Source organism: Melopsittacus undulatus, chromosome 4, assembly GCF_012275295.1.
Source record: "Melopsittacus undulatus isolate bMelUnd1 chromosome 4, bMelUnd1.mat.Z, whole genome shotgun sequence".
Taxonomy (NCBI): Eukaryota; Metazoa; Chordata; class Aves; order Psittaciformes; family Psittaculidae; genus Melopsittacus; species Melopsittacus undulatus.
In genome coordinates this window covers 3,796,911-3,808,130 of record NC_047530.1, presented here as the reverse complement: position 1 = coordinate 3,808,130, position 11,220 = coordinate 3,796,911, and the positions used below count along the sequence as shown (strand labels likewise).

General features: G+C 42.3%; 1 protein-coding gene across 2 annotated transcripts in view; it reads right to left on the bottom strand.

Moving 5' to 3' along the window:
- Window positions 1–328: 328 nt before the first annotated feature.
- SHANK2 (SH3 and multiple ankyrin repeat domains 2) overlaps window positions 329–11,220 on the bottom strand; it is a 343,309-nt gene continuing 332,417 nt past the window's right edge. For both annotated transcript variants that reach the window (XM_005154182.3, XM_034062090.1), the window contains one exon: window positions 329–1,947. In XM_005154182.3, coding sequence (XP_005154239.2) covers window positions 1,374–1,947 — 574 coding nt within the window. In that variant the 3' untranslated portion in view covers window positions 329–1,373. The remainder of the gene's footprint in view (window positions 1,948–11,220) is intronic.

The window sequence follows — 11,220 nt, the reverse complement described above, 5'->3', positions numbered from 1 at the left end:
TTCTCCCCTGCTGACTGAAGTCTCCTAGAAAGCCCTCAAGCTTTTTCCCCATCACCCCAGTCCATGCTGGGCCACAGGGTGCGTGCATTGATCCTGTGACTGCACCAACAGCCATGCAAAGAAATGGCTGGAGCCCCAGAGGTGCTCAGCCTGCTCTCCTTGCCAAGAAGCCAATACCTGTTAACAGTGATAAAAATGAGAAGTTGGATGCCAACCCAATTCTCCTGGCCCTTGGAACACATGCATGCCGTGCTACTCTTTACTACTCTCCATCCTGGCATCACCTGCTTACCCTTTTTTGCTTTACTAATGAGTTGAAACGTTCCCATTTCTGCTAACAGGCTGAAATCCCTCTCTTCACTTAAAACACTGGCAACCTTCCCACTGACTTTAATGGGAACATTCATCTATCTTTTACTTCTTTCTTGGCCTGATGTTCAAACTAACTAAACACCACTCATTGAATAAACCAGCATCTCTCAGGGCCTGGTGTACTTATCTGACTGTGAGGTCCAAAGATGCATCTGTACCAAACCCCAATTTTTTACTGGCTTGCAGAGTTCATATTGCAACTTAGCAGAAGTTTAGCTGGTTGAAAACTGGGGGTCTCAGGTTCAAACTAGCTTCATTTTGTTGTACCTCTAAGTGTGCATTCCTCCTCGGATTTTACGCAACGTCTGCATCGTCTTACAGGTCAAGTCAATGGAGCGTGTATTGAACTTGTTCTGCCACCTTGGAAGAGTGCTACGTATAACTGCAGAAATAAAGAAATACCAGGTAAAACAGAGCAAGGTTACCTTTGAACTAATTCCAGCAGAACAACCAGCTTTGCTGCCAACAAGTCAGAGCTAAACTAAGTAAAAAACAGTAATATGAACTCCAGCACCTGTCTTTGCCTCTGCTACCAATAAAAATGGGTCTGAATGGCAATGAAGCAGTCTGTCCTCTTAAAATGAACTAAGGGCTGGGGAAGGAAGCCTGCTTGGAGACTGAAGGTCAAGAAGAGAACATAGTGCTTTTCAATACAAAAGTGAACTGCTTGCAATTCTAAATGGAAAGAAAAGCGGCATGTAACGGTTCCAGCAGAAGGGCAGTATCAAGAGATAGGATTTTTGAAGTTAACAATTTTCTCTCTCTCTCTCTCGTATCTCCCCACAACTTTGAAATAAAATGGCCCCACTCGTGTAAAACATTTAATTTCTGCTTGGGCATGTAGCACACAGTCTGCATTACCTGAGTACCAGAAATTGAACTGTTTTCCCCCTCCCCCCCCAATTTTGCTGGCACTCGCAGACAGACAAGGCATTTGGGGTATTTCAGTACCAGCCCATCTCTAGTTATCAACAGAAGTTTGTGAGGCAAAATAGCTATTCTTATCTGTCCAGCAGCTGTTTCAAAGCTCTTTCTATGTTCATTCTGTGCCCAACTCTAGTCACTCCAAGGTCTATCAGATCTTCCTTTTGTAGATTTGGTAAATGAGTGCCATCTATTTCATTGTCCATAAATGTTTCTTTATGTTCACCTAAGTTTAGACTTTCCAACCAATCTGCCACATCTGGTTTAGTCCACAGGTGGACAGGCTTAGTTGTAAAAGGCTTATTTGAGATTGGCTGTTGTAATATTGAGGGAGAAGGAGACCTGCTGCGCCCTGTGGTCAAGCCAAATAAGTCCCCTGAAGGGGGCTGGCTGGGTAGGCTAAATACATCGGACAAAGTTGGAGAAGGAGATGAAGCTGAAGCAGAAGCAGTCAGAGGAGCAGGCATGATGTCTTTATTGATCTCTGTTGGTGAAACCACAGGGCTTGGAGCATGCCTTGCTCCTGAGGTCCTACTGTCATAGTCTGGGGACCTGCTCTGCAGTGTGATCGGCTGGCTGGTTCCAGGTCGGACAGTAAAAGTGATTGTTGTACTTCGTGTACCTGAGACAGTACTCATGACTTCCGTGCTCCTGAAATGGTAAACAGACATGGAGAGTTAGATACATCAGCCACCAGCTGAAGGGTTGTCTGTATCAACACTTGGTAAATACGGGTTTGGAATGCTTCAATATTTCCATTTTTTTAACAAGCACTATCAGGTTAAAAGTACTATGATGGTATCATTAAATCTTTGCCATAAAACAATCATCAATGGTAAGCCATAGTTAAAAACAAAACCTTTGCTCATGAGCAGTTCAGGAAAGCACCTTCCAGAGAACATTCTTCCTTTATAAGGCTACACCAAATTAGTTAATAGTTAAATGAGAAACACCAAGTGGAATAAGCACACAAGCACCTTTTGCTCCCCAGGAAGTCCCGTCAGGAGTTGGTCTTCCCTTTGTTGCATGGAGGGGAGGGATCCTACAGTTCAGTTTTAACCTGCCAGTCTTACACACAGTTAGCACAGCTAACAACAGTAGTATAGGATGCAATGGATTTTGGATCTTTGACCATCTACTCAGTGTGTTTCATGGTATGTTTGTATTTTAGGGCATGTCTGTATTCCCATTTGTTCATAGAATGTGCCGTACAAGCTTCTCATATTTCCTTTTCTGTTCAGGTGGCCTTTTTGTGCTTTAAAAATTACACAGTCCTTCCAAGGTTCATAAAGGGCCTTCTGTCTCCATTTCTTTCTATACAGAAATGGTACCTTGGCAGATATACTACATAACTTAAGGAGAAAAAAATCTTGTTCCTGTGTATGCCCAGAGGTGGTGTGGTTGTGATGAGGTCACTGGCACCTATCTCTTGCCTAAAGGAAATTCTAGATTACAAACTAAGCGGGCGTGAAGCTTGCCAAGAGGTCAGCTCTGATGGTAGGCTCACAGGCTGGGGAAAGAGCAGATGAGTCTGCTTTTGTCTAGTGGCTACAGAACAAATTTAAAAGCAGAAGATCGGGGTTCAGGTTTGATCATAACATAAAATGCTTAACCCCAGAGCCCTTAGTTCTCATGAGAAAAGTCTGGCAGTCAGAGTGTGCACTTCAGGATCTTCCACAGAACCACTGCGTACCTTAAGCTCCAGAGTTTTTCTCTTCTAAAATACCCTGCCAACCAGGAAATCCTTCAGACAATGAATTTCAAACACTTCCAGACCAATGGAAGGATTTATTTATCCTTGAAGCGATGCCATGGACTCCAGAGGACAATCTGGATTGTTAGATTTCTAACCTAGATCCTGACTGAAGGCTTCAGCATCCAAATGCCAGATGGCCCACAGGTCTGACCTGTCATACCTGCATGGAACTGAAGATGACTTGAGTGCATGATGTCAGATACAGATGCTTTCATTAATGATGCAGATTCACCACTGTGCAGAAAAGATCATATAGAGCCAAAGAAGGAAGATTTAAAGTGCTGTTATGGAAGAAACTGCCAAACTAAGTCACTGCTTAAAGATTTTGTATTCATTGCCACCAAATCAAGTACCAGAACTGATCCACATAGCAGGGGTCAAAGCCCACATTTGTTCTCTCTGAGGCACGTCACTTCACTAAATCCACTTCATAAATGAGAGGCCCTCTTGTGCTGCTTTGCCCTAGGTAACTGTGATGGCTTTGCTCCTTCCTGCAGAGTAATGTGGCTGCTGGGGAGGAGGACGTGGGGTGTAGGATTAACCTGTCTCACTGGGGCTGCTCCCAGTGCAGTGTAATTGTGAACTCCACAGTAAGTGACTTGACTTTGATCACCCACATCCTGAATAGAAGAGTGGTTAAAATTTCAATTAAAAAGATGGTAAATGGACAATTAACCCCCTTCTCTGGTATGAGCCTTCCTGCAGTCCTTGCTTGTACTGAACTGGAGACAGTCTTCAGCGGTTCCTTGGTCTGCTGCTGGCTGTTGTGAGCCCTGTGAGCTACCTACTCCATGTATCACCTCTGGAGTTTTGGCACATAATTAACAAACCCAGACATCAGGTAACCTGCAGCACTACAGCACTGAGATTCAAAGCATGCTCGTATCACAGTGAGACTCATTCAAATCAAGCTCCAATACTGTGTTATTAAGAAAGCACTAAGAATAGCTGTTTGGAGCATGTACATGTTATTCACATAAGCAATCCCACCAGTCTCCCACAGATTGTTCCATATATTTCAATGCGAACAGGGGGATCTTTTTGAGTGTTGAGAGATTGGTACTTCACTTAAAACACAGTAGGAACAATACTTGTAGCACTTATGTCTTTGCAATTTAACAAAGAAAGGAAACACTTGGCAGGGTTTTGAGTGTTTCCTGTGAGGTTTTTGTGGCTTAATGGCTCTCCTTGTCTTCCAGGACTGGAACTAAGCATTCTTAGAAATAAAAAGGCTATGGCAAGAAACTATTAAATTCTACTAAACAAGGGGAGCAAGTTATTTCTACCTACTTTAAGTTTGCATTAGGAGTCACACATATTTTATAAGGCATGATATGATTTTAAATCAACAAAAAACCTGCTCTGCTAAAGGATGAGATAATGCTGCCATAGTGACTGCAAGAAAAGCAGGATGAGTCTTATATGAATGTGAAAATGATTCCCAATCTCCTTACCTGCAATTACCCTTTTACTTAACTTTCCTGTGTTACAAATACTAGAAATCATGCTTTTGTACTCACACTCATTGTGGCAATATCAAATGGATGATGGAATCTATCTTCTATTATGCCAGATGCTGAAAGATCAGTTCTGTTACGTGACTGACAGCTCCAGGTAAAGTGTACACCTTCTGCTTTGTAACTCACTTTTGCTGCTCCTTCTCTCTATTGTCCCTTTCACAGACTCCCTGCCCATCCTTGTTCAGGAAATCACTGCCACTGTTCCTTTAAAGAAAGTATGTTAAGCCACTAAAATAAAACACTCAAAAGTAAACTGCAGGCTCTTATTTTAGGTATTCCTTGGACTAGTGTTACTTAACCGCAGACTCATGGGCAGTAACAGTGGGTGAGCAAAGCAATACAACCAACCTTGTACTTTGCTTTCTGCCAGCCTGGATCAAAGCAATGGCTGTGCACAGTTACAAGCAATGCTAAAAGATCTGTGGGCATCTTGCATTTTTCAAGACATTGGTTCAGGGCTATTGACTAGTAAAAATATAGCTCTGGAGCACTGCTAAGAAAATGTTTTATTTTACCTGATTAGGAGGTTTCAATACCAGTCACAGTAGTACTGAAGCTATCATATATACTAACCTTTTTATCCCAGAATCACAGACTGGTTTGGGCTAGAAGGGAACTAAAGCTTATTAGCTCCATGCCCCTACCATGGGTAGAGACACCTTCCCCTAGAGCAGGTTGCTCCAAGCCCTGTCCAACCTGGCCTTGAACACTGCCAGGGATGGGGCAGCCACAGCTTCTCCAGGCAGAAAGCTCAAAGCACTTTGTTAACATTAACAGACTTCATCCTACAGTAACACACATTCTGCAAGAAAGTTATTAGTTCTACCACACACGTGGGCACACAGACAGGTCTGTGAGTCAGCACATGGCCTCACTGCTGCAACAGCAATTTAGGACAAGTTTTAACCACAGCAGCTTGAGGTCCCTGCTGCCTCCAGAGCTACTCAGCAACCTGCAAGGCTCCAGCTGCTGTGCTTCGGCCAGCTCTGCTCTCATCTCTGCAGCCTTCACACACAGATATGGCCCTCATGAAGGTCATGTACAGCTGCTGAAGCCCACAGCTGCATTGCCAGGCTTTCAGTTTAAAGTCCTTAATTCCAAGATTCATTTCCCCCCCTTTCTTTTTCCCTTCTTTCACCTGCAAAGTCAACTCCAGCATGTAACAGAGACTGCTGTACTGTCATTGTAATCCAAGGAAAAAAGTCTAGTCTACATGCCTATTTGTGTAACTCCTGTGCATCCTAAATTGTAGTTTATGACATCTCCAACACAATCTGGTAAGCAGATACAGCCCTGAAACCATCAGCTGTCTTGCATGTTATGGCTGATTGGTTTCCTGGTCAATAAGGAACAGGCACATTCCAGCTGGAAAGCAGGCACGGTTTTGTTGTATTGTGGCTTCTCCAGATTTTTAGTAAGAGCAATTTCTTATGCCTTATTTGATCATCTGTTACACTAAACATATTAAATCCATATTAAACCTGTCTAACCCCAAATTTCATTTTAGAAAGGTGAAAAGTTTGATAATTATATTAAATAAGATTTACTCTGTTAGAATCAGCATATGGTAGTAATTTACAAACATTTGTTGCTGTAAGACTGCACTGTCTGCAATGGCCATTATGTTGCTTCACATTAAAATCACAATATGTAATTCCTATGTCACAAAAGCATAAAAGCCATCAAAACAGCCTCTATGCCAGAAATTCAGATTCCAATTTACTGTTAAATTAATATCAGAAGCAAATTGGTTAAAGATGGCTCACTGCAACCAAACAACCAAACATTATGCTCTCATGGGAGCTGTTTTGTCCTGCAACTTGCCAAAAGATTCACTGTTTCTTCCACTGTATTAGAGAAAAAAGTCTTAACAACCAAGAGAACCAGTAAGTGAAGCAAGTCCCTGTAGAGTGGTACTGCAAGAAACATCTTACAGATTTTGAGAACACATCAACCCAAAACTTTGCCTTCATCTCTTACATTTTTACTTGGGTTTTGGGCTGTCAAATGAAAATTGAACGGTAGGAAAGCAAGACAATAATTATGTGGTTTTGAGGAAGATTAAGAGCAAGGGCTGATGTGATGACTGGCAGGTTACAGAGCTTCTCATAATAGTGTTATTTTAGTGAGAAGAACTGAGAAATGGTTAGTGTCTGTGGCAGGTAACACTTCAGCAGGAGTGAAGAATAATCACTGCGGTCTGTGGGAGGCTGTTCAAGATCATCAGCTCCCATGCAAGTGGCAAAAATGTCTCGAAAACGGCAGTACAGAAATGCTGCTAATGGGGCAGAGGACAGGGAGATGGCCTCAGCCCTCTCTCCTTGGAGAGCTGCAGGAGAAAATGGTCAAAGGAAGCTGGAAAGAAAAGGGGAAACCCCACTGCTTCCAAGGATGAAAGACTGGACAGTGATAACTGCTGCAGGTCTTAATTCTTTTGAGGGCTACTTTGTCTTTACTCTTCCCCTCACACAGGTATGTAGAACTGCTCTAAGCATCCCTCCCCACCCCTCTCACCTCTAAAAATCCAGTGGAATTATGGCATATTTGTAAAATCACACCCCTTCTTTAGCTGCTCAGACAGAAGTTCAGGAATCTGGGCTTATGTGCTCATGTTTGTTTGAATACTTCTCTGATGAAAGCAGCTTTCAGTTCAGCTTGAGATGACATCCTTTGTCTGGTTCTGGAATGGCTACCATTTCTGGATTAGGATGATCTAATCCACACTGCACTTTGTAACAAAGTCAACACCAAAATCACTAAAATGCAGTAACAGTGAGTGAGAATTAAAAAGAAGCAGAATGTATAACAGAGAATACTCTATGGTCGTCACTTACTTCATGGCACTTCAGCATGACCCTCCTCAGACAACAGCAGTCATGACAGCAAATAAAAATGACAAAATGGAATGACTGAAACACTGCAAAAATTACTGACAAAGCAAGCAGTCCTGTGAAAATGGCTGACAAACAGTTAAGGAAATGAAATGAATCTAATGGGACAGCAGTAAACTGGGAAATCAAAGCCTGAGAATTATCCACACAAGATAGGTTTTTCATAATCTGTGAAATCCAGACATCCTTTACAATAAACCAAATGTTTGATGAGTCTCTACGTAGGAGTTGCTGCTAAGCTCATTAATGCCTTACCTGTTTGTGGAAAAAATGGGAACTTTTCCAGGTAGTCATAAAAAACCCCATCAGAGATGGACAAAACCCCTGGCCATAGGGAGTTTCGCTGTTTAACCTTGTTATGCCAACACAGTCCAGGTTATTTTTCCCAGAGGACCTAATTCTGCATGCTGAAGCATCCTCCATAACTGCCAAATTCATAATGAGCATTCTCCACTTCCAGGAGTGATGCCTAAGCTGCCCCAGAGGCCACAGGGACATTACACAAACACAGATGGAGAAACATAAGCACTGTTTGAAACAGAAATTGTTTCTCCCTATGGCAAAGCCATTGATCATTGTGGTGTGGGGAAGGCAGCAGCAGCAGTTGCTGTTCATCAGCCCTTCTTAGCACACTGGAGCTGGAGGGAAGGAGGTAGTTTCCACTGGGAGCTGTGGCTTTTCTCCTTCCCAGCCACTGGGTCTATTCTGCATTAATCAAGCTGACATTATTCAGTGGATCTCGCAGGCTTGCACTTGATCATTACGTTGCTAAGCGACTGCTGGGTTCACAGACAGAGCGAGCACTCCTCCCCTAACCTGATAAACACCCCTGCATTAGTCTTCTCCCCATTTCTTTTATCAGCTCCATATAAAAGTCAGTAGCCTCTCAAGTGAATTTATAGCACCGCTGTATTTATAGCACTGTGGTCGATACTATCATTACACACTGACGGCAGAGCATCCCCTGCCAAGCTGCAGGGCTCTCCCGGGCTGGGTTTTCCCATCTCTGTACCTGTGCATATCCAAATCTGGAAAGGGAGTTGCAACCAGAGCTCATCACTGGAGCTTTAGTTCTGTGTCAAATGAACCCTGAATCCAAACACCCTCAACCTTTCCTGTAAGGAAGGATGGGCAAAAATGGAGGAAGTGGTGGTTGGATGTTGTGGCTTCCTGACATGGACAGAGCAGTAAAAACTCTACCACCAGGCCTGATGACCAAAATTTCTTGAAGTAAGTGATGGGCATAAATTGGGAGTGGGATCTGGAGCTCTGTTCCAGCATCTTCTGATCAAACCCTTTAATTACGCTTTTATTAGTACAAAGTAAGCAAGCACATCCTTTTGCTTCTTCCTCCTCTTCCTTCCCCTACCAGTCTCCTTTTTCCTATCCCACGGCTGGTCATTGCTGCTGAGCAGCAGATGGTTCCCAGCCAAACGTTTCCACGCTCTATTTAAAAATCCTGAAACTCAGTGTCTCCATAAGAACCACATAAAACTATAAATACACTGTGTAAAATTACTGCTAAAGCAATGTGCAGAGAAAAAAGCAAGTCTAGGGACATTTTTTAATGTAATAATTGAGAGAGAAATGCTGCTCAGTACTGTAGAACTATCTCTTCCTAATCCTCATTTATCAAAAACATAGAGAGAAGGTATTTTTATGGGTTCCTGTAGCAAGCCATTACCCAACTACCTACAATTTAATTCACCTCAGTGCTACACTAACAGGGCAACTGCCGTGAGTGAACTACAATTAAATGTCTACTGGCTGTGCAAATCTAATTCCTGTGATATCCTATAGTGATATTAGGATTCCTGTAACTTCATGTATGTCCCAATGAGCAAATCTATATTTGCAATTTCATCACGCTGCTAGTGCTGTGCACACCATCCAAGTGAGCCTGTGAACAATGTTCCTATTTATAACACCTCCCAGTACTTCTCCTTGGCTGAAGGATATGGACAGGCATACTCATTTATTATCACTCTTCCTTTAGCAGAGCCAATAAGTTGTCTTTTAATTTAGCAGAATCCCCTCTTTCCCTTTGCTAAAACTCCTCACTCCCTTTCTAATGCTACCTAATGGTTATAAAAGAGTCAAAAAGCTCTAGGAATTATAGCTTAAAATTTAAATATTAGCTGTAATACTTGGAATTTTGGCAAGATGGTACTCCTTGGTCATAATATTTGACAGCTTTGTAAGAAATTATGTCAGATGTGCAACTGGGCTAGAAAGGCTGTAATTTATTTCACTTCTTAAAACATAAAGCAACAGTAAAAGGAGTAAAAACCCCAGCCTTTGTCTGGGAAGCATTTACCATGCACCCATCACTTTTCTGCAGTCACCTTTGAGAACAGAAGTGAAATTTAATGCAGCAGTTCAGGGCATAAACATACAGCACACACCAAAATGAAATCAGAGCGTTTTCTCCACCGTGACAAATTCTGCTATTAGCCTTTTGCTCCCTGTTTCACACTCTTCATCAAGCTCAGAAGTCAATCCTCTCTCATCCACCCCTGGTGATGAGCTGGTGAAGTTCAGAGAGAGGGGAAAGTGTCAGCCTTGCTGCAGGGACAGGTGGGAGTTGGGCACAGGCTCAGCCAAGCACCACTTTCCAAACCACCGCTGGTTCACATGTAGGAATTCTGATTCTACAAGTGAACTTCTCCATTTACATCTTTCTACCTCGCTCCTGTTAAGATGAAAAAGAATTGCCTGCAGCACCTTTTAAAACATACTTTTAATATCTGTGGATAGTTGGCTCACTTCTGCTGTCTCTGATTTATTACTTAGCTTAAAAAAGAAATCCTGAGTAACCTTTGCCAATCATTTTAGTATCTTCAATTCGCCTCAACTAAAAATCACATTAGTTTTAAAACTAGACAGAAACAACATACAGTCCTCTCACCTTCCATTCCCAAAGGGAATTCTGTGGAGGTGTCATTTTCTTCCAAAGTCAAAGGGCAGCCAAGAGTTTTGCTGCTTTAGCCACTGTCCACCTCTTTATTGCCTTATAGTCCTTTCAGTACTGTTATACCCTGAGAATCTCTCTCCAGTTTACAAAGATGCCTGCTTGGGTTTACTTTTCAGGAAAGAAGTAGGATTTCAGCCACACTACAATAATGCTCTGTGTGGTTTGGTTTCCAAACTGAGTATTCCATAACATAATTTGCCAGAGCTGAGTTGTAAGAATTAAAAAAGCTAAAGGTCAGAGAAGCAACATAACTTTCTAACATTGCACAAGTCAGATACTTCTCTAAAATGTAACAGTTTGCTTTTCTCCAATGAAGTGATACAGTAGCTTTTAAACAGCTTTTACACCTGTTTAAATGTCTTTTCGCAAAAAAGATGTATCTCTGTTTGCTACTACTTTTCATTTTCCTCTGGGGAGTGATAATACTTTGGTATATTCACAGTGCATGGTAGTTGCTAGCTTCAGTTATTTTCTAGTGTATATGGATGCTAAAGATCTCTTCTGTAACCTGGAAATAACTATCAGTTTAAATACAAAAGATGATAAATAATGTTATACATAGAATCATGGGATGGTTTCGGTTGGAAAGGACCTTAAGATCATCTGGTTCCAACCCCCCTGCCATGGGCAGGGACACCTTCCCCTAGACCGTCCAACCTGGCCTTGAACACTGCCAGGGATGGAGCATTTACCACTTCTTTGGGTAACCTGTTCCAGTGCCTCACCACCCACACAGTAAAAAACTTTCTAACCTGAACTTCCCCTGTTTCAGTTTAAACCCAT